The sequence below is a fragment of the Rhinolophus sinicus genome, chromosome 2 (genome assembly GCF_057876585.1).
Source record: "Rhinolophus sinicus isolate RSI-liver-muscle chromosome 2, RSI-T2T, whole genome shotgun sequence".
Lineage (NCBI taxonomy): Eukaryota > Metazoa > Chordata > Mammalia > Chiroptera > Rhinolophidae > Rhinolophus > Rhinolophus sinicus.
In genome coordinates, this window is record NC_142502.1 from 38,659,576 (window position 1) to 38,684,051 (window position 24,476).

The window sequence follows — 24,476 nt, forward strand, 5'->3', positions numbered from 1 at the left end:
GACCTCCCCTTCCATACAGTCTTCCTGACAAGCCCTTCTAAAGAAGCTCCTCATCAGACTCTGTCACATCATCCTGTTTTATTCTCTTCTTAGTGCTTAACATTACAAGATAAGCAGGGCATTTTTTACATCGGCATTCTACTATTAACTGAAGTAGTTAATCTTAAATTCTAAGAGCATACATTTTGCCCATGGGAACCAAGAGAACATTTTTATTTTGAAAGGCAGAAAGTAGCCCCTAAATATTGTTATTGTTCTTAAATTGACATTCAAGGAAAAAGAAGACACTCAGCAAAGCTCTAAGACTGATTCTGTACCTAGAGTAGCCCCAGTCCATCAAACCCTGGAATCCTCCTACCAGTGCATTGCTTTATTTTGCAGCACTTCTTTTCAGACCAGATCTATTTGGAAAGTCTGGTCTTTACTGAGTCTGATGTAATTTGTCCTATGGTCAGCCTCTCCCCTTCAATTACAGATTCCTCTGTCTCTCAGAGATTCTTTGCATGACGTCACCAAACCCTTTCCTCGGCACGTTAAGAACAGCGGTGTTTGGAGCCTAAGTAACATATAAAATTTTCTGAACAAAAAGAAAAAAATTTTCTGAACCAGCACTTTTCATTGTACCTTTACTGCAGTGTCAAGTCCAGACCCCATTAGCAGAAAGTAAAGAAGGAAGGTTTTTTTCCTCTCTCCCTCTCTCTTCCTTTTCCTTAAGGGTAAAATGACAGTGATTATTATTTCTAATTTCAAAATACCATTTTGATGTTTTCATTTTAGCATTTTATCATGTTTTCTAACAAATAGATTTACCAAATGCTATAATTTTTTTGTGTGAGCACTCATTTATCTATTTCCTTAAAGGTAAAATGTGAATGATTATGTGGTCTCAAGATACCGTACTGACATTTTCTTTTTACAGAGCTCACACACATTAAATAAGATTTTTAAAAGCTACAGTTATATCTGTCAACACTCATATATTTTGAATATTTCTTCTAGGAACTAGGTAATTTTACTATCCAAATTCCACCATCTATTTACGTAGTACAATTGACCCTTAAACAACATGGAAGTTAGGGGTGCCGACACTCCCACAGTCAACAATCCACATAAAACTTTTCACTCGCCAAAAACTTAACTAACAGCCTACTTTTGACCAAAAGCCTTATTGATAACATGAATAGTCAATTAACACATATTTTGTATATTATATGTATTACATGCTGTAGTCTTACAAAAAAAGTAAGCAAGAAAAAAAGAAAATGTTATTAATAAAATCATAAGGAAGAGAAAATACATTTACGGTATTTATTGAAAAGAAATCCATGCGTAAGTGGACTGACACCATTCAAACCTATGTTGTTCAAGGGTGAACTGTACTTTGAAACAATTTTTAAAGTTAGTATCAAACTTAGAAGGCTACCGAAAATTGAAGCCTGGTAAACTACCCATTTTGATTATTATTTTCTAAAAGTATTTAGGAGTTTAGTTACCTTTTTTTCCTATAATGTAAAGAATCAATAATTACTGGAAATATATAATCAATAATTACTGAAAATATATAGCTTAAAAGGTGAACATCAATACATGTAAAATATTTTAACTATTAGTAATAAACCTTACTTAGAGTACTTCCTGAATTTTTTAGAAAAAAAATATGGATTACAGTAATGTCAGAAATGGATTTGTTTCTGCCATATATAAATCCAACAATCATCAAATTATGGCACCTACCCTGTCTCCCCGAAAATCAGACCTAACTGGACAATCAGCTCGAATGCATCTTTTGGAGCAAAAGTTAACATAAGACCTGGTCTCATATTATATTATTTTAGGTAAGACCCGTTCTTATATTATAGTAAAATATGACCAGGTCTTATATTAATTTTTGCTCCGAAAGACGCATTCGAGCTGATTGTCCGGCTAGGTCTGATTTTTCAGGGAAACACGGTACTATGCAAACATCTATTTGAGGGGGTGATGGTGGTAAAAGAAACAGAAATGTATTTCTTTATTTAGGTGTTATTCTCCAGTTAGGGAGATGTGTTTAAGCATGTAGCAAGTAAAGAACAGAAGATGTCACAAGGCAGCATACAACTAATTATACACAGATTATCCTTTGCATTGACTATGCTTTATATAAGGATGACACTGATGGGGCAAAACAAAATAGACTGGATTTATTGTCGTAGTTCATGTTCTGTTGAGGATACCTGTCTTTGTTGAGTTTTCCTCAACAATTTATTCTTCCTCTTTACTCTTTATTTTGCATCGTCCTCTTTATTCTTTTGTCATGATTCTTCTTATCTTTATGTCTTTAAAACTTTAGTTGCCACACTGTTTTATAACACAGTTTTCCACAGCCTTTAAACCATAATCTGTAGGCAGAAGGCAGGAAAATAAGAATGAAGTAAGTGACTTGATATAACTTTATTTTCCAGCATCTGTTCCAAGTAATCCTGAATCTGTTTGTTCTTACCATAAGCTATGCAGACAATTTTTGTTTGTGTGATACTTCTTAAGTAAAAATTCAACACTAAGTAAAGCTACCATTTTAAATTACAAAGTGTTTTTTTTAGTTGGTTAGAATTCCATTAGATATTAAGACAAATACCTGATTTTACCCAATGCAGCTTAAAAGAACACACCAATGATTGGCCCTGATTACCTAGATATCACTATTTTCTTGAACTTTCTTGCTGTTAATTCATCATTTGAGAATTTGAATAGCATTTTCAGCATTTAGCTACATTTTCCCACTACAAGTGTCTTAATTTAGCATTCATTTTAATGATCTTGCCTTAAAAGCAATTTATTGCCCACTCTGAAGTATAATGATAACTAATTTATTAAGCAGCAGGGAATGGATCTTTTCCAATTACTCCCAAGTATTTTAATATCTGGAAAAGACCTACAGTGACGATCAGCTGAACTTCATAATAGAATATCAATGTGCTTCATATACCAGTCAAAGTTCACTTTCTTTTATTAAAAGTTAATTAGACCCACTTGATTTCTTCCCTAAAGACCTTTGAGGAAAGCCCATAGGAAGAACAGAAATGGTTCTCCAAAAACTGTTTTACCTCTACTTAAGTGCCTGAACAAAAATTTAATTGAGTTTCAATTGATACCCCAAAGCTCTAAAATTTTAGATCAGGCTATCTTGACCATTAAAAAAAACCTTAACAGGTTTCCTATAGTGTTTGATGGCGGCATTGCATAGTACCTGACACATAGTAAGCACTCAATAAATTATAGTCAACTGACTGCCTCAATCTTGCTTGCTGAGTTTGGCAAGATAACCTGCAAAATGCTCACTTTTTAACGTGTTCAAAAAATTCATTTAATATTATCTTTTTTTTATATACCTTAGAATTTCTGCCAAAAACTAACATTAGTTATGGCATAACTGATAGTGAGATGTTCTTTCCAATAGCAATTGCTCCATAGCTGCAGCATCTTAAGATCAACAGTGCCAGACTTTTAGCTTTCATGGCCCAAGTAATATTTCCCCAATTACTGAGAGGCTGGCCTCAGTTTCCAATGTTTTTATCTCATCAAGAAAGGACACCAAAAAAGAAAAACTACCCACTATCATTATTTCATCTTAAAAGAAAAAAATAGGCTAAACAGCCCCAAAATAGGAAGGACATAGATTCACAACAAAACACAATCATTTAAATTGAATAAAACTTAGCCTTCATAAAAACTTACCATCCTGCCCTTATTTTCCCCATTTCACTATATCTCAACTCTTAGTAATCACAACTTCAGACCACTTCAAGTTTGTGATAGTAACCGACATGATCAGCCTAGAAAGGATGTTTTTCTTAAATTGGCTATAACAGGGCTACATGGTGACACTAATATAGGATTATATTATTTAGACATAAGTTAGGGGTGGAAACCAGTAACAATCCTTTCATTATGTATTTTTTTAATTTTATTGAATGAAACATGTATTGAACACCTCTCTGTTTTGGCACTGCCCTGGACTTAGGGATTACACAGGTACATAAAACAGATTCACTGTCCCTGAGGATCTTAGAGTCTAGTATAGGAGAGCAAGCATGGACATTCTGGTTATGGAGAGATTGTATAACAGAATTTAGATAATCAAAAGCCTGTGTTCTGTAGTACTAATTAATTTAGCTTGATCCATAGTTTATTTACTGACCCATAGAATGAAAGGCAGACAAAGAGATGAATAAACAGCCAGATTTCACTATAGTCTTGGATATCAAGTAATGTCTTGGAATTATGATATTTGTTAAACTCTTACAATGGAACAATTGTATATAAATCCTAAAACCAAAGGAAGGGGATGTCTATCGAACTAATATTAGTGAATTACCATTTCTGAAGATGGAGTATACTTTGCTTCTATTCCATCCTGAGGTTTTTTAGAAAAGTGTCTGGATAAAAATGCTTGTCTATAGCTCTCCCCTCCTCAGTTTTAAAGGACTTGATGCAATGATTTACAGCAGATGGATTTGAGATAACCCAAGAGTTCTAGAGGCTACCAAATGTGGTGGGATACAACAGGCCCGCCCTGTAAAGAGAAATAACTCTCTACACAGTGGACGTTTATGCCTTCAATACACATTCCCAAATCTATCCTCATTATCAGTTTAGACAATTAAACTGACATCTACCAGCTGGAATCTATGTGGACATTTTTTGTGTGAATATGTTAGTTTCAAAAAAAAAAAAGAACTAGACATACCGCTAAATTGTTTATAGCAGAAAAAAAAAAAAAAAGGACAATAAATTAGTTGCAGTGTTCATCAGTAAGGCTATGTATATTTCAATAAATTAGAATTTATCCAATCAGATACTTTGCACTCAACAGCAATGATGATATACATTGATTCACAAGGGAAATAACCATGAAAATGTATATTTAAATCTTTATTTAAAACAACATGTAGAATATGATTCCTTTAGTTTTTGAAGTACAATAAAGTAAACGTGTGTGTATATCCACACACCCTAAGTGTACTGAAATGCTTCCTCATCAGTACTGTGAGCCTTTCTCCAAGCCTAAAGATAGGATAACCCAAGTTGCTTAGTAATTGGGGAGAAACTATTTAGCTTCCTTGCAGTCTGTTGATAGTGGTAGGCAAGGAGATCTTACCCAAAGAACAACTAAGAAACAGAATTTTGGCATCCTTGGACCTCAGGAGCAGGTTACTTGCGGAATTAGAGAGGGCTTCTCACTGTCTCAGTCTTTATAATCCCCAGCCTCTCCTCCAATCCTCGATAGTCAAAAACAAAGACAGCAGTATTGAGGGTGAGAATAAACTAAAATAATAAATATTCTATTTCAAATTCTGTGTAAAATAACTACCTATAATATGAAGCAAGATGTGGCTACTTTTAAAACATTATTTTGACCATTGGTTGAAAAATTAAATGTGGAAATTCTTTGGAGATTTAACACACATGCTGCTGTTCAAAAGCAGTAAAGTTGTATGTTATGAATTAATTTAGTCAAATGGCTGCCCTTTATTAGCCATTTATTCCCTGCCGATAACCCTTGGGAAAGTAGACCCCCAGGTGAATTTTCTATGGTTGAGATACAGTAGAATCTTGACTAGTTTTAGAATGCCAGTCCCTGGAAATTTGGTCCAACTCTTAGTTAGCTTTTAGACGCAAACCTGAAAGAATGGCACTGTGTGAACCTTTTCAGGAAGGAGGCATTTGTAGTAAGTGAAGATGAAATTCTTAATCTCAAAATCAATTAGCTTTGGGAATACAGTTAAATGAAATAATCATTCATGAACTTTCTAATTAGTCTTTTTCAATTTGTGCTAAAATCCAAAAGGAATAATATTGGATTATCTGCTCTTTGAATTAAATATCCCCGTGTGCCTCTCCATTTGCATACATAAGTAAAGCTTTACCATAATATACAGAATATGGGGAATTTTTTTCTTCTAAAACATGTTAACTCCACTGCCCCCAAGTAGTAACCTATATTCTGCACTATGAACTTGATGGGAATTTGTTTACTGATAAGCTAATCAGAAATTATCCAGGCATGAATCCTCAAGAAAAAATTTTATTGATCTGTTTCCCATTTTACATGGACTAGCAAGCAGCAATGAAAAGTAAATTGAGAGTCATAACTAATTGATATTTTATAACTAATGCTTTGTTTATATACTCATCTGGTGGATTTTTTTTACGATTATTTCTAATTCTGTAAATTCTTTATTGCATTTGATTATACTAAGTAGTCAAATGTATTTGTTAATGATCCAAATTCTATCTGGACAATCACTATTACATATAACTTTAGGTACCTCAATTTATAATTATTTTGAAGGGATATACCATCAATCTAGAACAACCATCCAGCTACATGATTCATTACAAGCTCTAGGAAAAGAATTAGCAGCTCTCCAAAGGGATTCAGACGTGAGTAGAATAGTGTCATTAGTACTGCAGTTCCTTTCTCCTGGTGCTATTAACCATTCCCAGGAGAGAGAAGGAAAAACATATAATGCCCGTTGCTTTATATGAGATCAGTAAGTAATTATACCCTCTTGCTTTTGAGTATAGTAGCGTGAGGAAGCATATTGCCACTGAAAATAAACTACATTCAAACTAGTGTCTCTAGAGCAACAAAATAGTATTCTACATTTTCAAAAGAATCATAGTGACTCAATTTTTTAAAGACATGTTTCTAATTGCAATTGCCAAAGTCAGTTAATTTTTGTTTTAACGTTTTATTTTCAAAGAAATACAAATATAGTCTAACCTGTAAACTACTGAAAATTTAAATTAAGTAAAAAATTGAAACGTGTACCTTTGAACCTTGAACAACATGGGATTAGGGGCACTAACCCCCCACACAGTTGAATATCCGTGTATAACTTTTGACTCCCCAGAACCTTAAATACTAATAGCCTACTGTTGACTGGAAGCCTTACTGATAACATAAGTAATCGACTAACACATATTTGTATATGTATTACATGCTGTATTCTTACAATAAAGTAAGCTAGAAGAAAAGAAAATATTAAGAAAATCATAAGGAAGAGAAAACTATAGTATTTATTGAAAACAATCTGCATGTAAGTGAGCCCGTGAACTTCAAACCCATGTTGTTCATGGGTCAACAGGATATTAAGTGATATTCCAATTTAAAATGGAAGAACTGGAGATTGGAGGAAACAGAAAGAAATGAGAGTAATACAAAAGTTTGAAGTTCTGTTCCAGGATTCCTTGAACCAAACACTTGACAGGTCCCCAAATCACATTAATTGCCTTTTTGTATATACATTTCCATATGCTGACTCATGGTTTTGGCTTAAAATGCAGCCATTATAACAAAATTGGGAATATTTAAATATTCTCTTTTCATGGCCGCCTTATGGAACTAATAGGTTCTGAGCACAAACTGAAAATTATTTTAACTTTAAAATATGTTTCTAAAATATTACTAGTGTTTATAACATAGATAAAGAACACCATAACTGCCTTTAAAATACTGTGGTAACGGAACTGAAGTGAAATACATTTTAAATGCCTTACTCCCTCAGATGAGGTTCATTTTAAGCCAGAGGTCTAGAAAGCTTAACCTTTAGCATTATGAGATGCGTAGGGTACCCTAACCCCCAGACCAATGGAACAAAACTCTCATACTCATTTCCCTTTATCACAACCACACCATTTTGGTGTCAAATGCCCACTGACCATATATCATTGTAGATTTTAGAGACACACAAATATATAGATTCCTCAGTAGACTCATAGAACTTAGAGACAAAAAAAAAAAAAAAGATCCTGGAACTCATTCTAGGAGTGACCAGAACTTGGTTCTGACTCTGTGCCCGGGGGCTGTGCAAGTAGCCATTTCCCTGACACACACATAATTTAGCTCTGATGGCCTGTGGTCTGTGTCCCATTTCTCCCCTAAGCCAAACTTCAAGACTTTAAACCTTTACCTAAGAAAAGGCAAGTGACCTTATTTAATATCTAGTTATAATGATGCCCTCTCTGATTTCTTGAAACCCTTTCCTAACCAATGCAACCATTGATCTTTTATTGATAATTTTATTGAAATACATTAATTCTGTAGGTTGAAAAAATGGTAACCAAAGCTATCCTTTCACAAAAATATACCATGTACTCTAAACCCAGCTTTCTTTCTGTTCACATGACACATCCTTTGCCAGTGCTTTTAATGTTCTTGCTCTCTATGTAATTGAACGGTGATAGAAAAGAAGGCTGTTTTGCTTTTGATACGAATGTTTGCAAAGAAGGAGAAAGAATATATAATATACATAATATAATATATATTATATATAATATAATATATATAATTATATATATATATATATATATATATATATATATATATATCCCTTTTAAATCTTAATTTTCTTAAACGTTATAAAAAACTTTTCAGTATATCTCTGGTTTCCTCTTGATTAACCACGTTAATAGCAGGGAATAAATGCCTAGATACAAAAGTAATTTGAATTTTAGTTTAGTACCTATACACTGCTTATGTTTCCCATTTGACTGTGCCACCATACCTTCTAATACCCTGAGCTGAAAAGAAACAGTCCCTGAAAATGTGGGAATGGAGCTGGGTCCCTCAGCAAGTGTCCTCTTCCCTCTTCAGGATGAAGTCATCATTCCCTCTTACCCTGACATTGCCATATGTTGCAGTTTTGTGTTTAATAGTTTCTCTAAAACACAGAAATTTGTAATTTTGCTTAATATTGACTTCGGTCAGTGATGGAATGGTAGAAATATAAAAAATAATATATCATGGCAGCAATGAATGAGCAGTTACTAGGTATATTTGCCATATCTTAATAAAATTTGAAAGTAGCTGTTCTTCCTATTTGGATGAATGGATATTCCTTTTATCTAAGCCAAACATGAAAATAAAAACTGACTCACATTCTCAGAACTTAATAACTATCAGGTGTTTCCTAAAATGAATGAATATATGATTTTCATATATTTCTTCTATTTTTGCTTACTTTTATTTTGTTTACTGTAAATCAATGTTTTGAAACAACATCTGGATTTTACTCTAGAAATAAATCAGGAATAAGAGTGAGGTCAGCTTAGAGGTGAGGTACCAGTGTCCTCATTGTTTTCCATTTCTTCCGCTTTTCTCAGCAGCCCTGAAGCAGAGGCAGTGACGGAACTGAAGGGGTTTACCCGGAGCTGTGAATGATATAAGGCAGAAAACAGAGGCGGTTAGGAAATGTAGGGAACACCAAAAGCAGTACTTAAATGGAGCCAACTTGAAAAGAGAGGAAAGTGAGATGTCCCAAGTCTCTTTGGCCTCAACTGAACTTTATGTACAGGCTTGTCTCCTGCCACCTTCCCTTCCTGCCCTCCACTCGCCAGTACCAGGAGCTCCCTCCAGTTCCCGGCTAGCCCTTCTGCCACGTGTTTCTCCAGGTTCGGATTCTCTCTCTCGCCAGTCTATCCTCACTACTTCTTATTTGTCCTTCAACTCAGGTCTCTCCTCCTTGAAGAAGCCTTCTGTGATCTCCACCATGTTGGATTGCATGTCCTGGCTGTTGGTGCTCAGAGAACTCTTCACACCTCTATCTTGACATTTACCCGTGTTCAATTGGAATTATTTATGCTTAGTTCTTTCTCTCCCTTTACGCTACAAGGTCTTTGTGAAAAGAATGATTTATTCATCAAAACCATCTTGTAACCCAGGATCATGAGTAGTCCCTGGAAAATAGTAGGCATATGATAAATGTGCATCTGCACTAAAACCAAAATGAGAGTTTTCAGCTTCCTGCAAGGGGATTTATTGGTCAGGAGAATCATTGACTTTATTTTTCATTTGAATGATCATATATGTCTTGACATTTTAAGTGGCTTTCCAGAAATAAACTGTACCCAAGAGTATGACCATGTTGCAAGAGCCCCTTTTTGTGTATTTCTGTGCATGTGTGTGTGTGTGAGTATGTGTGTGTGTTAAGGACTAACTCTTTTTTAAAAAGCATTTCTCCAAGATGAGCCATGAGGCAATAATTTTTGAAGCTCCTGCCTTTGACCCCTTTCAAACTTGAGTTACATAATTTTGTTGACATTTTTGAGCATACATTAAATATATCAGGGAATGAGTGAATGCCTTATAAATACTCAGTCTGCAAAGTCCAGTAAATGGAGGCTTGGGGAGGGTGTGGCATCAGCATATTACCAAATAATCTTTGACATTATCCAATAGCCAAGACAAATTTTGTATAGAATGTGAATGTCTGTAACATTCCATGTAAGCTCAGGCCAAAATTAATTCAAATGTACAAGTGCTTTAGGTGGGACTTGGGGACATGGTGGGTGTGTTTTGGTCTGATTTTGTTTTGTATTCTACTTGGAATGTGTGTACATCTCTATACAGCACGTGTACCTTCCAAAATATTTGTCTGTTCATCAACAGCAAGCACATAGCAACTTCTTTGTGGCTTAAATCAACACTAATTTTCAATTCTGAGATAGGAGTCAAAGCCTGAAACCAGTAACCAGTCTAAGACAACAATGCAGGATATTTTAAAATATCCAGAGTGAACTATTAGCTGGGAAGCCATGATTCAAAAGTTGTCTCTTTCACTTCTACTATTTAGAGCTGCACAACAAAACAAACAAAAAAATGGAATTAGTCTGATTCATAACTCTTCAATCTCTTCTCTTCTTTAGTGGGATTGGAAGGAACTGGCCCTGGGCCTCAGGAGGCAGCAGTATTTTGGCAGAATTTGGAACTTTGCATTTGGAGTTTATACACTTGAGCCACTTATCAGGAAACCCCATCTTTGCTGAAAAGGTGAGATTCTCCACTACGCCTTGCACTGCAAAGTAGTGCTTGTGAAAAACAAAATCCTCTCCTGGGAGATTTAGTAATACTGAATGTGGAAAAGAATAACCAAGTTTACTATAGCTCTTTATGAAGTTTTGTTATGTGCAGCATTTCATTTAAGCAAACTGTGAACTCATACTCTTTTCGTGGCACCATTCTGACTCGGTGTGAGAGGGCCTGGCTTGAACAGCCGATTCTCTGCACCTCAGTTGAGTCACGTTACCGCTCTCATTTTTTTTTTTTTTCATATCTAAAAAATATATGGTGTTGTAGGGACTATATGAACCAAGTATGTGAAAGACTTTTTAAACTCAAAGTATTACATAAATGCAAGGTAGAAATTGAATAGATTTCTGATTTTCAAGAAACAAACCCATAGATATTTGGATAAATTCATCTTCACCCCACCACTCTGCCCTTAGCTTTCAACCCACTTCTCAGCTCCTCTTTATGGCAAAATCCCTTGGAAGAAGTATCTGTGTTTATTACCTTCTCTTCCCGTCTCCTCCTCCCTTGAACACTTGCCAGTCAGGCTTCTGTCTCAGCCATACCTGTTACGGTAACCAGTGAGCACATTGCCAAGTCCAGTCATCGTTCTAACTCCTGTCCTCCTTGCACTCTCGGCACTTGACTCACTCCGTCACTTCCTTCTCCATGAGACATTCTCTGCCTTTGGCAGCAGGCCCAGGAAACCCCCCGGGTTTGCTTCCTTTTTTCCTGGGTGCTCCTTCTCAGTCTCCTTTCTGGGATCCTCCTCAGTACCCCAATGTCTAAATGTTGGAAATCGTCCAGACTCGGTCCTGGGCGTCTTCCTTGTATGATCACTCCCTACATGAGTTCGTCTAATCTCATGGCTGTACATACTATCTATGTGCTGTTGACTCCAAACTTATCATTCCAGTCCCAACCTGTCCCCTGAACTCCAGACTCTATACCCAAGTGTCTGTTTAACATTTCCATGTAAGAGATCTAATAGACAATTCCCACTTAAAATGTCTCAGACTCGACCTCCAGACCTGCTTCTACTCCAGCCTTTGCTATCTTGGTACCTGGCACCTCAGTTTACCCGGTGGCTCAGACCAAAACTCTTGAGGTTATCCTGGTTTCTCTCTTTCTGGTAAACTTCAAGTCCAATCTATCAAGAAATCCTTGGGCTCTGTCCTGTTACCTCTGCTGCCACCCTGGTCCACGCTTCCATCATCTCTCACCTGGACTCTGCAGTAGCCTCCTAATGACCACGTTCTTTCTTGCACCCTAGTCACACCAATCCTGTAAAAACGCAAGTCTTCATTGGCTTCCCATCACACTCAGAATAAAATAAGCCTTCATGGCCTGTGAAGCCTTCATGACCGCCTTGCTACCTATTTCTTCTGCCCCCCAACATTCCCTCCTTTGCTTCTGTCCTCCAGCCTCAGTGGCCATGCCAAACCCCCTCTCTGTATAGGGCTTTTGTACTTACTCTCTGCCAAGGTTGCTCTTCCTCCCGTTTTCTGCATGACTTGCTCCTTCGTGTCTTTAAATTTCTGCTCAAACATTCTCCCATCAGCCTCCCCACACCACCCCGAGAAACACAGTACAGCCTCGCCACCTCACATCACTCTGTGTCCCATGATCCTCTTATATTTTTTTCAGAGCATTTATGACCACATGTTATAGTACTTACATTGCAAGTATTATATTACTTTGTTTGTTATCTGTTTCATCCCACTGGAATGCAGATTCCAAGAGGGTAATGACTTTGTTTATCTATGAATATGTTTCTTGTATGGCATATTGTAGGTCAGTGTGACTCTGTTTACTTACTACCTATTATTTTTGTAAGCTGGTGACCACTATCTTTGTTCTAATTCTGCATTATTTAACACAACTTTTTTTTCAAACAGGGAAAAATTTAATCAAGAAAAAGAGAAGAATGGCATGAAAATTGTATTTTAGATTTCCGTAGTAACCTTTTATTTTCTTTTGTAGGTAATGAATATTCGAACAGTACTGAACAACCTGGAAAAACCACAAGGCCTTTATCCTAACTATCTGAATCCCAGCAGTGGACAGTGGGGTCAATGTAAGTCAAAAGATTAGCATTGTCTTAGCGCTTTATGGTGTGCTGTGTTGTTCTAGTAACAGAGAAGAAGCAGGAAAAAAGGCACAATCTTTTGGGGAAATGTTTAGAAAAGCGGAAAGAAGGCACGGTTTCTTTAATAAATAGGTTTCTGTCATAAGACAGACTGTGTTACCAGGGAACTAGAGTGTTTACTTTTCATGCATAACTGTGAGCATAACATGTAAGTACATTTAAAGCTATTAATCTGAAAGGGAATAAATATCTAGTCAGGGTAGTGTGGGGATGTCAGCCTGTAACAAGCTGGTCATGTGGGTGGAAGGGAAAATTGTTCCGTTGTGTTAATGATGATCAGGGTTTTATACAGAGTAATTAGGTCATTCTACTTCATAACATTTTCTTTCTGCTAGCTACAAGATGAGAGAGGAGCCTGAATCTTTAAGGGTTGGGAAATTGAAAGAGCACACAGGGTGTTTACTTAATTTTAAGCAGGCAGATAGAGATACTTGCCAGTAGAGATACCTTCAGGGTAGGAGAAAGTATTATGCCAGAACCCTCACTTGAGATCCTTACAGACGTTGACCAGGGGTATAAAGATTGAGAGTAGTTGAAAGAAATGTTCTCAAGCTGATTTGGAGAAACGGTGGTAGATTGTTCAGCAACCGAGAGCAAGGGAAGAATACTAAGTGAGATGCCTAGCTGTGCCGACTGTGTTAAAATGCCTTAAAATTTTGCTCCAATTTGAGTAGTTTTCACTATATTTAAATATCATATTCTTAGATGGTTGTGCCTCACTGTTCCTTTAGAACTACTTGTCTTAAAGAGTAATTGTGTGGAAAATTATGCTAACATCTATGTTTGTGCTTTAGTAAAGGCTAGGGAAGGCCTAGCTGTTAAGACCATAAGACCATAATCAAGGTTGTCACTCAACCTAAGTGTGGTCTGCAGATCACTGGACATCCCTGAGACCTTTCAGGAGATCCCCAAGGGAAGAGCTACTTTTATAATGCTAAGACTTTCTGCCTTTTTTACCGTGTTGACATTTGCACTTACATTACAAAAGCAGTGGGTAACAGTACCAAATAGTCCCAACAGTCACATCCTCAGTCTTCCCTGCAGGTAACAAACAAACATAAATGCCGGTTTCACTTACAAAAGTTCTTAATGAAGCAAAAACAAATTAGTGATTCTAGTAAATCTCAGCCACTGAATACACAGCTCTCTAATACTCTGTATGATTAAGTGCAAAGTACATGTAAAGCACTTCTGCTGCATAATAAAAAACAGTGGTTGCCTCATAGAAAAGTGCTTGTGTGACTGACTTGTGAGCTGAACTAGCCACTTATTGTTTCATAAGTCACCATTTTTACCTGAAAAAACTACTGAAGCAAACTGGTTATTCAGAGGTGGGTAGTTCGTAGACATATTCTTGAAAATGAGACTGTCACTTCATGGAAAGCTGACAGTATCTGTGCCAATGATAAAATCTGAACTTCTACATGAAAATTAGAATTTTGGAAACCTTGCATATACCACCATGAGCTCATTGCTTTTAACCAGCACTTAAAGACTTTTCTGATGAGGTTGGTGGTGATATTAACAAATATGGTTTTTCAATACTGTGTAATAAAATGTGTCGACATTTGGAGGAACTGCATAATTCAGTGAACCAGTATTTTCCAAATGACCAATGCTTGCTGTTACTAAATCATGTATGAGAAAAAAATCCATTCAAAATGCAAGACAGACCAAAGAATTTTAATGTAACAGTACACAAATTCATTGATGTGGTTTCTGATTCCACATTGCAATTAACTTTTTAAAAACTTTAACCTTTAAAAAAAAACTATTTCTCAAGTTTTGTGGTAGTACCAAAGAAAAATATCCACAATAAGCTGAAAAGACTATTAAAATACCTTTTCCAACTCTATAACTCTGTGAGGCTAAATTTTCTTCATATATTTCAGCCAGAATAACATAATATGGATTGAATGTAGAGCAGATATGAAAATCCAGCTGTCTTTTAGTATAGCAATCATTAAAGAGGTTTACAAAAATGTAAAATAGTGTCAGTTTTCTCAATATTTGTGTTTTGTAAAATATAACATTAAAAAAACTTATAACAGGTACATTATTGTTATTTTAAGTAAATTAATTAAAACAAATTCTTTTTTCATTTCCAATATGTTAAATATTGATAGATATTACATAAACAAGTTTTTGGGGTGCTTATTCATTTTTAAAAGTGTAAAGAGGTGCTGAGACTATAAAATCTTTGAAGGTCATTAGAGTATTTGGGATAAAACAGAACTTAAGTAGCTTTCTAAGGACAACATGACTAAATATGATTCTCTGAAAGGACGCGTGTTTTTAGAGTTCTCATGAAAGATTTAAAAGTTCTAGAAAAGTCTCTAGGATTTGCTGTTTTCTTCCTGTGGGTTTAGAAGTCGCTATGAAGAGGGACAAAAAGTCAGTTTCACTGGAATATCCCAGCTTCACCTTCTGGGATGTTTCACTGGAACATCCCAGCTTCACCTTCTGGGCCCCATGCTATGTATGGGGCCATGTTTCCTGGTACAAAGAGCCCTTTATGTTTGGATTTTTTGTGGATCAGTTTCCTGATGGAAAAACAAACAGGGTTGATGAGTCCCATGCCTCTCCTCTCCCATCCCATCCTGTGTTCCAGCCACAAGGAAGACACTTTTATATTGTTATTCTTTAATCAAGGCCTGCTTGGGTATATCCAGGTGTGGGCCTTGTGCTGTTTCCTCAGCTCTTTTCCATCTTCTGACTCTGCCAAAGCCCAGCTGTGAGAGGCCTGTCTCTTCAAGACCTGGCTTAGAATTTGTTAACACCCAATCCTGCTCTACTCACCCCCTTCTTCCTCCCCTGTCACAGCACTTTGGGTACTTTCCTATCACAGTCCTTTTCCTAATGACTCATATACATACCCATCAACCTAGAGATCCAAACCTTTTGAGGGCAGTGACTTTTTCTTAGTCATATTTGTTAACCCAGCACACAGTGTCTTGCACCTAGTGGGTGTTTACTTACTTGAATTTTGTGAATGTGCATGCACTCTGTATCCAATCTATCTTTTTGCCTCTGCTTTTAATAATGGTTCTATTTATTCTCTTTGAACAGTTTGCCCCTGCTCCTCAGTTCTGGCTGGGAGGCAGCCTCCAGTCCTGGTCACTGATACTGTAAAGAGATCTTGTGACTGTTGAGGCCGCCTAGGGAGCTTGATGTCTATAGACAGAATAATTATCACCCTTCTTTGATTAATATAACAACACTAATATACCTGTAGTGTCACTGGCATCATTAGGGATTGCTTTGAGGAAAGAAGTTCAGATTTAGATGTAGTCTACAAAGTTAAAAAATGAATATATTGAGTATTTAATCCTTGTCGTCTTGATTCTTTTGCAATTTGTTTTTTTGTTTTGTTTTGTTTTGTTTTCTTTCCTCTCTTGAAGTTTTAGGAATCATTTTATGGGACCTATTTTGATTGGGAAGAAAAGGATAAATTACCCCCTTTAGAGAAAAACATAATATTTAAATGACTATTTGTACACATTACCTTTAGAGCATTTGGGAATAAAAATACCACATACGTTCTTTCTAAAAGTAGGCAGTCTGTTCCTCCTGATAAAATCAGGCATGTTCTCTGTTACATCCACTAAGATATTGACACAGGACTCTGTTGCCAATACAAATTGTCATCTAGACACAGGGGAAGCTTAGTGAGTAATATGCTAAATTATCAAAAGAACTTTCTCTCCTTTCTCCTCTATGTACCTTTATTTTGATTCTTTCCAAATATGAAAATTTTATAGGCAGGAAATTAAAAAAATAGAAAACTGACTAGCACTTACCAAAACTGATTAAAATAAATGTGTTATATGTAGCCCTTTTTAGTTTTCTAAAGATCACCAAATGCCCAAAGTCACCTCCATCCATTATAGAATCATAACCCCAGGGGGAAGGAAATGAAGCTGCTTCTGGCTGTTAGGTTTCAACTCTCATGCCTTTAACTCCAGAGGCCTTGTCTGGATCGTGGTCATCATTTCCTATTACTTCATTTAGTCCTTGTTATTTTGACAGGAACCGGACAGTGATTTGCTTTACCATGCGTCACTTGGATTTGTCTCCTGCAATCATGTTTATAATAACAGGGCTTATTACTGATGAGATAGGTCTTAGTCTATTTAATTTGTAAATGTCAGAGGTTTCTGTGGTGATTTACTTAGGAAACTGTAAAGGTCACTTCAAACACTGCTATTTTAAGAACCAGTCTTACAAGTGTAAAAACACTAATTTTACATTAAAATTAAAACTATAATTCTGGACTTTCTGCAATAATACAATCACATATGTAGCTTAAAAAGATATAGCGCATCTAGCTTGAGTATGTGTGGTCCTTATTAAGGTTGACTTAGAAGAATTTTGCTTTGTTCATCAATTGTTTACTGAGTACCTACTATGTGCAAGATACTTTCTAGGGGCTAATGTGTACTGAGAAACATAATGATCTGCTCCCAGCCCTCCTAGGTGACAATCTCGTGGAAGAGACAGAAAGAAAACATTCTACCATTTTATGAAATGTCAAGTGTGCTATCAAAAAGTATATAACAAGGGAACCTGTTGGGCGGTCGGGGAATTCTTTGAGGAAGCAACATTTGATCCCAAGTATAAAGTATGAGTAAGAATTACTTAATAAAGGGGGAAAGAGTCAGAGAGTGTACTTCAGGCAGAGAGAATAATGCCTTTAGAATCTCTGAGTTGAGAAGGAGCCTAATGGTTTTAAGGAACCAAAAGAAGGGCCATATAGCAAGAGGGCAGAGAGCAAGTGGACCAGGACTGGTGACATTAGATCATGCAGGGCCTCCCAGGTGTCCAAAGACCCAGGATTTGAGTCCATGGAAGGCTTCAAGTAAGTGATGATCCGATTCAAATGTTAAATTCATATGGCATTGACTTGGGAAATAAGTTGGAATGGCACTGCCATTGGAACTTTGTGTTATGACGAAATGTTCTATATCGTCCCTGCCCAGTACAGTAACCAAGGGCCACATGTAGCTATTGAGCACTGGTATGGCTGAGGAACTGAATTTTGTTTTTATTTTAATCAACTGAAATTTAAATAGCTACATGCTAATTGGCTATTGCAGACTAAGACGCAGGAGATAGTGGTAGTTTGGGCCAGGATTGTATTGGTGAAAGGAGTGGAATGCATTACAGAGATGCATAGGAAGTGAAATTAGTAGCGTTTCTTAACTCGTTGGCTATGGGAGTGAGGGAGAGAAGAAGTAAAGAATTACTTTGATGTCTGACTTGTGTGGTTGGGAGGATGATGGGGACACTTAGTGAGATAAGGACCAAAGCAAAGGATAAGGTTGAGGAGAAAAAGAAAATGAATTCAGTTTTAACCTGTTCAATTTTAGGTCCCTATATAGACCTCCAAATGGAGTTGTTGGGTAGGCATCAGGAGAAAACTGTCTTAATGGCTGTGTAAATAATGATTTACTTTTGTAAAAGTCAACAAATAAAGGTTTTGTTTTCTTTTAAATTGATGCATAAAATTAGTTTTGAGCTATGAAACTTAAAATGCAATTTTCCAAAATTAATGCTCAAGTTCTCTATGAACTCTAGAAATGGTATTTCAAACAGATTATATATGTTTTTGTAACTAAACATACTTTAAGAATACATTTAGTGTTATAGGTGGGAAAGCAAGTAGATCCAAATTTAAGACCCCATGTGGGCAGAGTTCGATGGCACTTTCCAAGGTCATGATCTCATTTAGCTTCTCTGAGCCTCAGTTTTCTCTCTTTTAATGAGGATACCTACCCTACAAGCTGCAAGATTGTTGGTAATATATAGTGGATCAGGCATAATAAATGGCACTGAAGGAAGATTGTAGAAATGGAGTATTAAGGAAAAAAACTTCTCCTGCCCTATCTCCTTTCTTACTGCCCCAACCTCTCAAGGATTTTGACCCTTCAGATTGATAATGCTAGAAAATCTATCTAATCATAATAGTAATAATAATAATAATAATAATAAATCACAAGAAGCTGAGGAACTTCTTGTTTTATTGGAAGCCACTTTTTAAAAAGATTTGCTTATATTCATAGCTTTGACATAGTTTATATTACTGAGAGCTAAAGCAATTCAAATTTATTTGAATATATACTGTGAAACATTTTAATTTGGTATTTTTACTAAAGAACCAGATTTTTTGAATTAGAGGGGATTATATGTTTCTATCTTCATGTTTACAAAACTACCCTGGTAATTATTTAGAGCATGTCACATTACTTAACAGCACATCTGCTCATTTCAGAATATCTTTCTGAAAACAAGACATTTGTTGGAATTTAAATGTAATAGTGAGTTGCAGTTGACGTAGGGTTTTACATCCTAGTTGCTAATGTGATTTTGCTGCATTATCTGAATTAAAGGCTGAATCACTCTAAAATTCATTTCCCTTTCTTGCAGATCATGTATCAGTTGGAGGACTTGGAGACAGCTTTTATGAATATTTGCTAAAGGCATGGTTAATGTCTGACAAGACAGATCTAGAAGCTAAGAAGATGTATTTTGATGCTGTTCAGGTAAACCCAATATTTAAATCATCTTTGTCACTCAACTTGTAACTTGCATATTAATCAAGCTTTAATGAAAAGAAATGAAATACTGTGTGCGTGGGTTACAAATTATTTCTAGTTAGAGAGTTCACTATTTGCTATATAATTATAACAATACCATGTTTCCTTGAAAATAAGACCTAGCTGAACCATCAGCTCTAATGCGTCTTTTGGAGCAAAAATTAATAGAAGACCCAGTATTATATTATATTATATTATATTATATTATATTATATTATATTATATTATATTATATTAATAATTATATTATATTATATTATACTATATCAGGTCTTCTATTAATTTTTGCTCCAAAAGACGCATTAGAGCTGATGGTCCAGCTAGGTCTTATTTTCAGGGAAACACAGTAGTAATCATACTTAATGTGTTTAGTTCTAACAGGGCAAGTTAAGTTTTTTACCTGGTTCAAACCTAGTTAAGATGTACATATGTGAAAAAAATTCACATATCTGAAAAAGATTCATATATCTGAAAAGAGGTATTTTTCTTCAATTAGTATGAGTTCCCTGCTTAGAGTCACAGTTAAAATTATGGAGAGGAAAAAGCCCTGAGTTTGTATTCTGAAAATTGAGTAAGTTAATATTGAGCAAGTTTACAAACAATCCTCATGGCTACCTCCATTTGGAGTAAACTTATCTCCAGAGACATGTGAACAGTACTCTCAAATAACAATCTGAAATAACCAAACTAATGTTTAAGAGATTATTAATAATTTGCAATGGTCCTTTATAATGGATGAGGAATAAGAGGGAACAGATATTTGTTGAATTGCCTACTGTGTGCTAAGTAGTACGTTAGGTGGATACTTTAAATGAAGTATTTGTTTGTTTCCTCACAATAACTTAGATATTATTCACTGATTTTACAGATAAGAGAACCGAATGAGAGAGTGAGTGTGGAACCAAAATTCAAACTAAAATTTGTGTCAACACCTGTTCCTTTTTATCTTACCACTATGGATTTATTTGTGAATAAAATGTGTGTGCTACTTGTAAATATTTCTTTACAGGCAGTAAGTAAGACAAGTTAGAAATTATTTAGCAAAGTCTATAGGAGGTGGCCAGTGTAAGAGTAAACAGTCTCAATCAAATTTAAGCCTCAATCAAAAATAAAAATAAAATTTGAAAGTAAAAAAGAAAATTACTTTATATAAAGTATTTGAACTTGTACCCAACTTTTCAGGAACAAATATTTTAGCAGAATCAAGTACGTTCATGATTGATAAAAGCATTTTATATAACTCATATTTTTTAATAATTATTGTTATCAAAGTATCATGTTTTCCCGAAAATAAGTCCTAGCAGGACCATCAGCTGTAATGTGTCTTTTGGAGCAAAAATTAATATAAGACCCAGTATTATATTATATTATATTATACTATTATTATATTATATAAGACGTGGAATTTATTATATTATATTATATTATATTATATTATATTATATTATATTATATTATATTATATTATATTATATGAGACCCAGTCTTATATTATATTAAAATAAGACTGGGTCTTATATTAGTTTTTGCTCCAAAAGACACATTACAGTTGATGGTCCAGCTAGGCCTTATTTTGGGGGAAACACGGTATCTCAAATAATGTCAAATTATGGCTAAATCATCAGAAAAGTTGACCTTTTTATTGACTGCTTAGAAATTTTTTATAATTGAGAGCAGTAATTCGTAGGGAAGAAAAATGGAAATTTGTAATCTCAGTAATATAGCCATTGTTCTGAAATTGGTCTCCCTAAGTAGAAATCTGGGTGATTTTGACATAAGCTGATTTCTTTATCTAAATTTAAATGAAACTTGCTTGGCCAGACTGAATATTACATTGGTTCCCGTCCAAGATCAATAGGGAGCTTCACTAAATAGGGCAGATACAGTTCTACTATTTCACATATAGGAACCAGAACACCTTAGTGAGAACATTGGCCTTCATTTAGTGCAGCTTTTATTAAAGCGTGTGATGAACATTAAAAGCCTACCAGGGTACGGTCCACCTGGCCTCTTCCAGGTTTATTTTTCTTCATTCCTATGAAGTTTCAGGTTTTAAGCTTGGGTATTCTTCTCCATACTGTATAATATCCATTATGTCATTTTTTTAATTATTATCCTGACAGATATTTTAATTATTCTAATCTTAAAAGTGCCCCCTAAGACCTTGATGTTCCAGGAAGAGGAATTTAAAATAGTCTTTGAAATACTTTTAATCAGTTTCTAGAACTATACCCACACAGCTTTTAACATATTGTATTTAGACAAGCCATTGACAGAAAAATCCATTAAGAACAAATGAAGTCAAAGTGTTTCCTGTTTCTCTTAATAGTAAAAACATTTTCAGTCTATGTGTTTTCAACTTCGAAAGCAAAGCTAGAACAATTAAACTTCTGATGTTGAGAAGTAGCCATACAGCAACATTTCTTTGGAACACTTCTTCTGGAAGTGCTAGTTGTACTTCCAGAGATCGTTGTTATCCAAGAGAAATGATCCCTTACGTTAGTGTTCTGGACAGCTGAGTTACTGGAGATATAGGTCATCAGTTTTAGCTCCAAGTAGATTTTAGAAAGTGTTTAATCCCTGAGTGGTATGTTTCCTTTGGTTGTTTTAATAATAAAATATTTTGAGCTTTTAACTATTTATCATGGCCTTATGTGGAAACCACTCTAAGACTCTATCTACAGTGATGCATGCTCATCATGCATTGAAGTGAATGGTGGTACCTGGACAGGTGATGTATTAGACAACTAGGAATCTACAGGTTTCATCAAACTAATTTTTTTCAAACATAGAAGTGTGAAATCACAAAATATACCATATTCTTTTTTTCTTAATCAATTCTCTGTGGGATTGACACAACAGTTTTTTTAGAGCTGCTAAGACAATTTTTGCTTCTTTTGTGTTTATTTACAATTTCCCATTGCCACATAAACATCGCTTTGTGGTCTTGGAACTTGGCTGTAGTTTATTTTGAGCGTTGGCAACTTGGTCATAATCATGCCAAAAATAACATAGTACTTATTCGGGATCCATAACAGAGTAATAATGTTTCTTTGATCCATGCTCAAAAGCTATTGCTCTTGCCATGTAGGAAGAATAATTTCTTGGGTGATGAACAAGTATCTGCTTGAAGGACTTTATTGCAATTTGTGCTATGAGAAGTCTAAATAGCTAAGATGTTTAGTCACATTAAATTAGAATGAAATATTAATGTAATGACTAAACCATCAATAAAATTAGCTTAACCACAATTAATGAGCACAGCAGTGTGTTTCTTTATTTATCACCATCTTGGTTTCATTTGTTTACTTCTAATAAAGGTAGGGAAAGTTTTATCTGCCTGTGTATTCATTTTCATTTATTCTTCTCTATCACAAATTTTGTCTGTGGCTACAATTCCCAAATGTGCTTCCTAAAAACCTCTTTTTTAATAATAGTGTAACAGGTATAGACAGTCACAGCCCATTTCCTTCTATGAAGTAATTGGGGTATGGAAGCATTTCCTGTTACAGTAATTGGAAATTAATAACTCCAAAAACACTTCATTTTTGCTTTAAAATATAAGGCATATTTTATTTTATCTCTCCACTTTAAAAGAATATCAACAGTCCTGGGGCAGAAATAAAAGGTGTTTTATAAATAATTTTTTGTAAACATTATCTTTTCTGCCAATGTACAGATATTAATTAATTTTTTTAATTTAAGTTTATTGGGCTGACAATTGTTAGTAAAGTTGCATAGATTTCAGGTGTACAATTCTGTAATACATCATCTATATATCACATTGTGTTTTGAATATATTTATTCATTGTATACTAATGTTCTTTTTTGTAGAATTTTTGTGTGGGGGGACTTAGTTCAGTGTTAGCACAATGGAGAAGTGAGTGACGTGGCCAATGACCTTTATCAAGTGTTAGTCACAGTACTGACCACAGGATAAACAAACTGTTGCAGAGTTTTTTCAGCAGATACTGCTATTCCTGTTTTATGGATAAGGATACTGAAATTTAGGAACACAGTAAGCAAATTACATGTAGAGTTCACAGATAGAAAACAAAAAAGTTTATCAGAGCTGGAATTTGAAGCCAAAGCAATCTGATTTGGCAACAGTTCCTCTTTCCCACTATTTTGTTACCCTCCAAACCTAAGAGAACGAAAGGAGGAGTAAATACCACCAGCCTGATTTCACATACAAGCATGTTCGGTTCCTCCTCCATGGTAGGGCCTGTGCTTTGTGTGGTTTCTCCATTTGTGAAAAGGGAAATGCACTAAATCAACTGTTACCACTATACTATTTTTGAGAAGGGGACAGCTTTGGGGGTATGAGGACTACTGGTGTTTTGTCTTGGAACCAAGCAAAACTCACTGGGCTGGCCCAAGAACATGAATTCTAACTAACCTCACTAGTGAGGCATAGACTAGAGGAAAAATACAGAAAGCAATAACATAAAATTTCAGGTTGAATTGGATTTGTAACACCAAATTCAAATTGTGAAAGATGTTTTATCCTTTAAAAATAAATGTTGGGGGGTTGTTGATAGTGTAAATTTGAGAAGAGATTGCGAATATTGAAAATAAGTGTTATTTTCAGGCAATTGAGACTCACTTGATCCGCAAGTCTAGTAGGGGACTGACTTACATCGCCGAGTGGAAAGGGGGCCTCCTGGAACACAAGATGGGCCACCTGACCTGCTTTGCTGGAGGCATGTTTGCTCTGGGGGCAGATGACGCTCCGGCAGGCCTGACCCAGCACTACCTTCAACTTGGGGCTGAGATTGCCCGTACCTGTCATGAGTCTTATAATCGCACGTGTGAGTTCATGTTATTCTTCCTTGATAATCTATTCCTACATGCTTTCATTTCATTCAGTAAGGAACTTTTTTGTTGCTTCCTTCAGAAG

General features: G+C 35.5%; 1 protein-coding gene across 2 annotated transcripts in view; it reads left to right on the forward strand.

Moving 5' to 3' along the window:
* The window catches only part of MAN1A1 (mannosidase alpha class 1A member 1), a 155,979-nt gene that overhangs the window by 120,548 nt on the left and 10,955 nt on the right, over positions 1–24,476 (forward strand). For both annotated transcript variants that reach the window (XM_019740975.3, XM_074333505.2), the window contains 4 exons: positions 10,690–10,813; positions 12,815–12,908; positions 19,407–19,522; positions 24,168–24,387. In XM_019740975.3, coding sequence (XP_019596534.3) covers positions 10,690–10,813; positions 12,815–12,908; positions 19,407–19,522; positions 24,168–24,387 — 554 coding nt within the window. The remainder of the gene's footprint in view (positions 1–10,689; positions 10,814–12,814; positions 12,909–19,406; positions 19,523–24,167; positions 24,388–24,476) is intronic.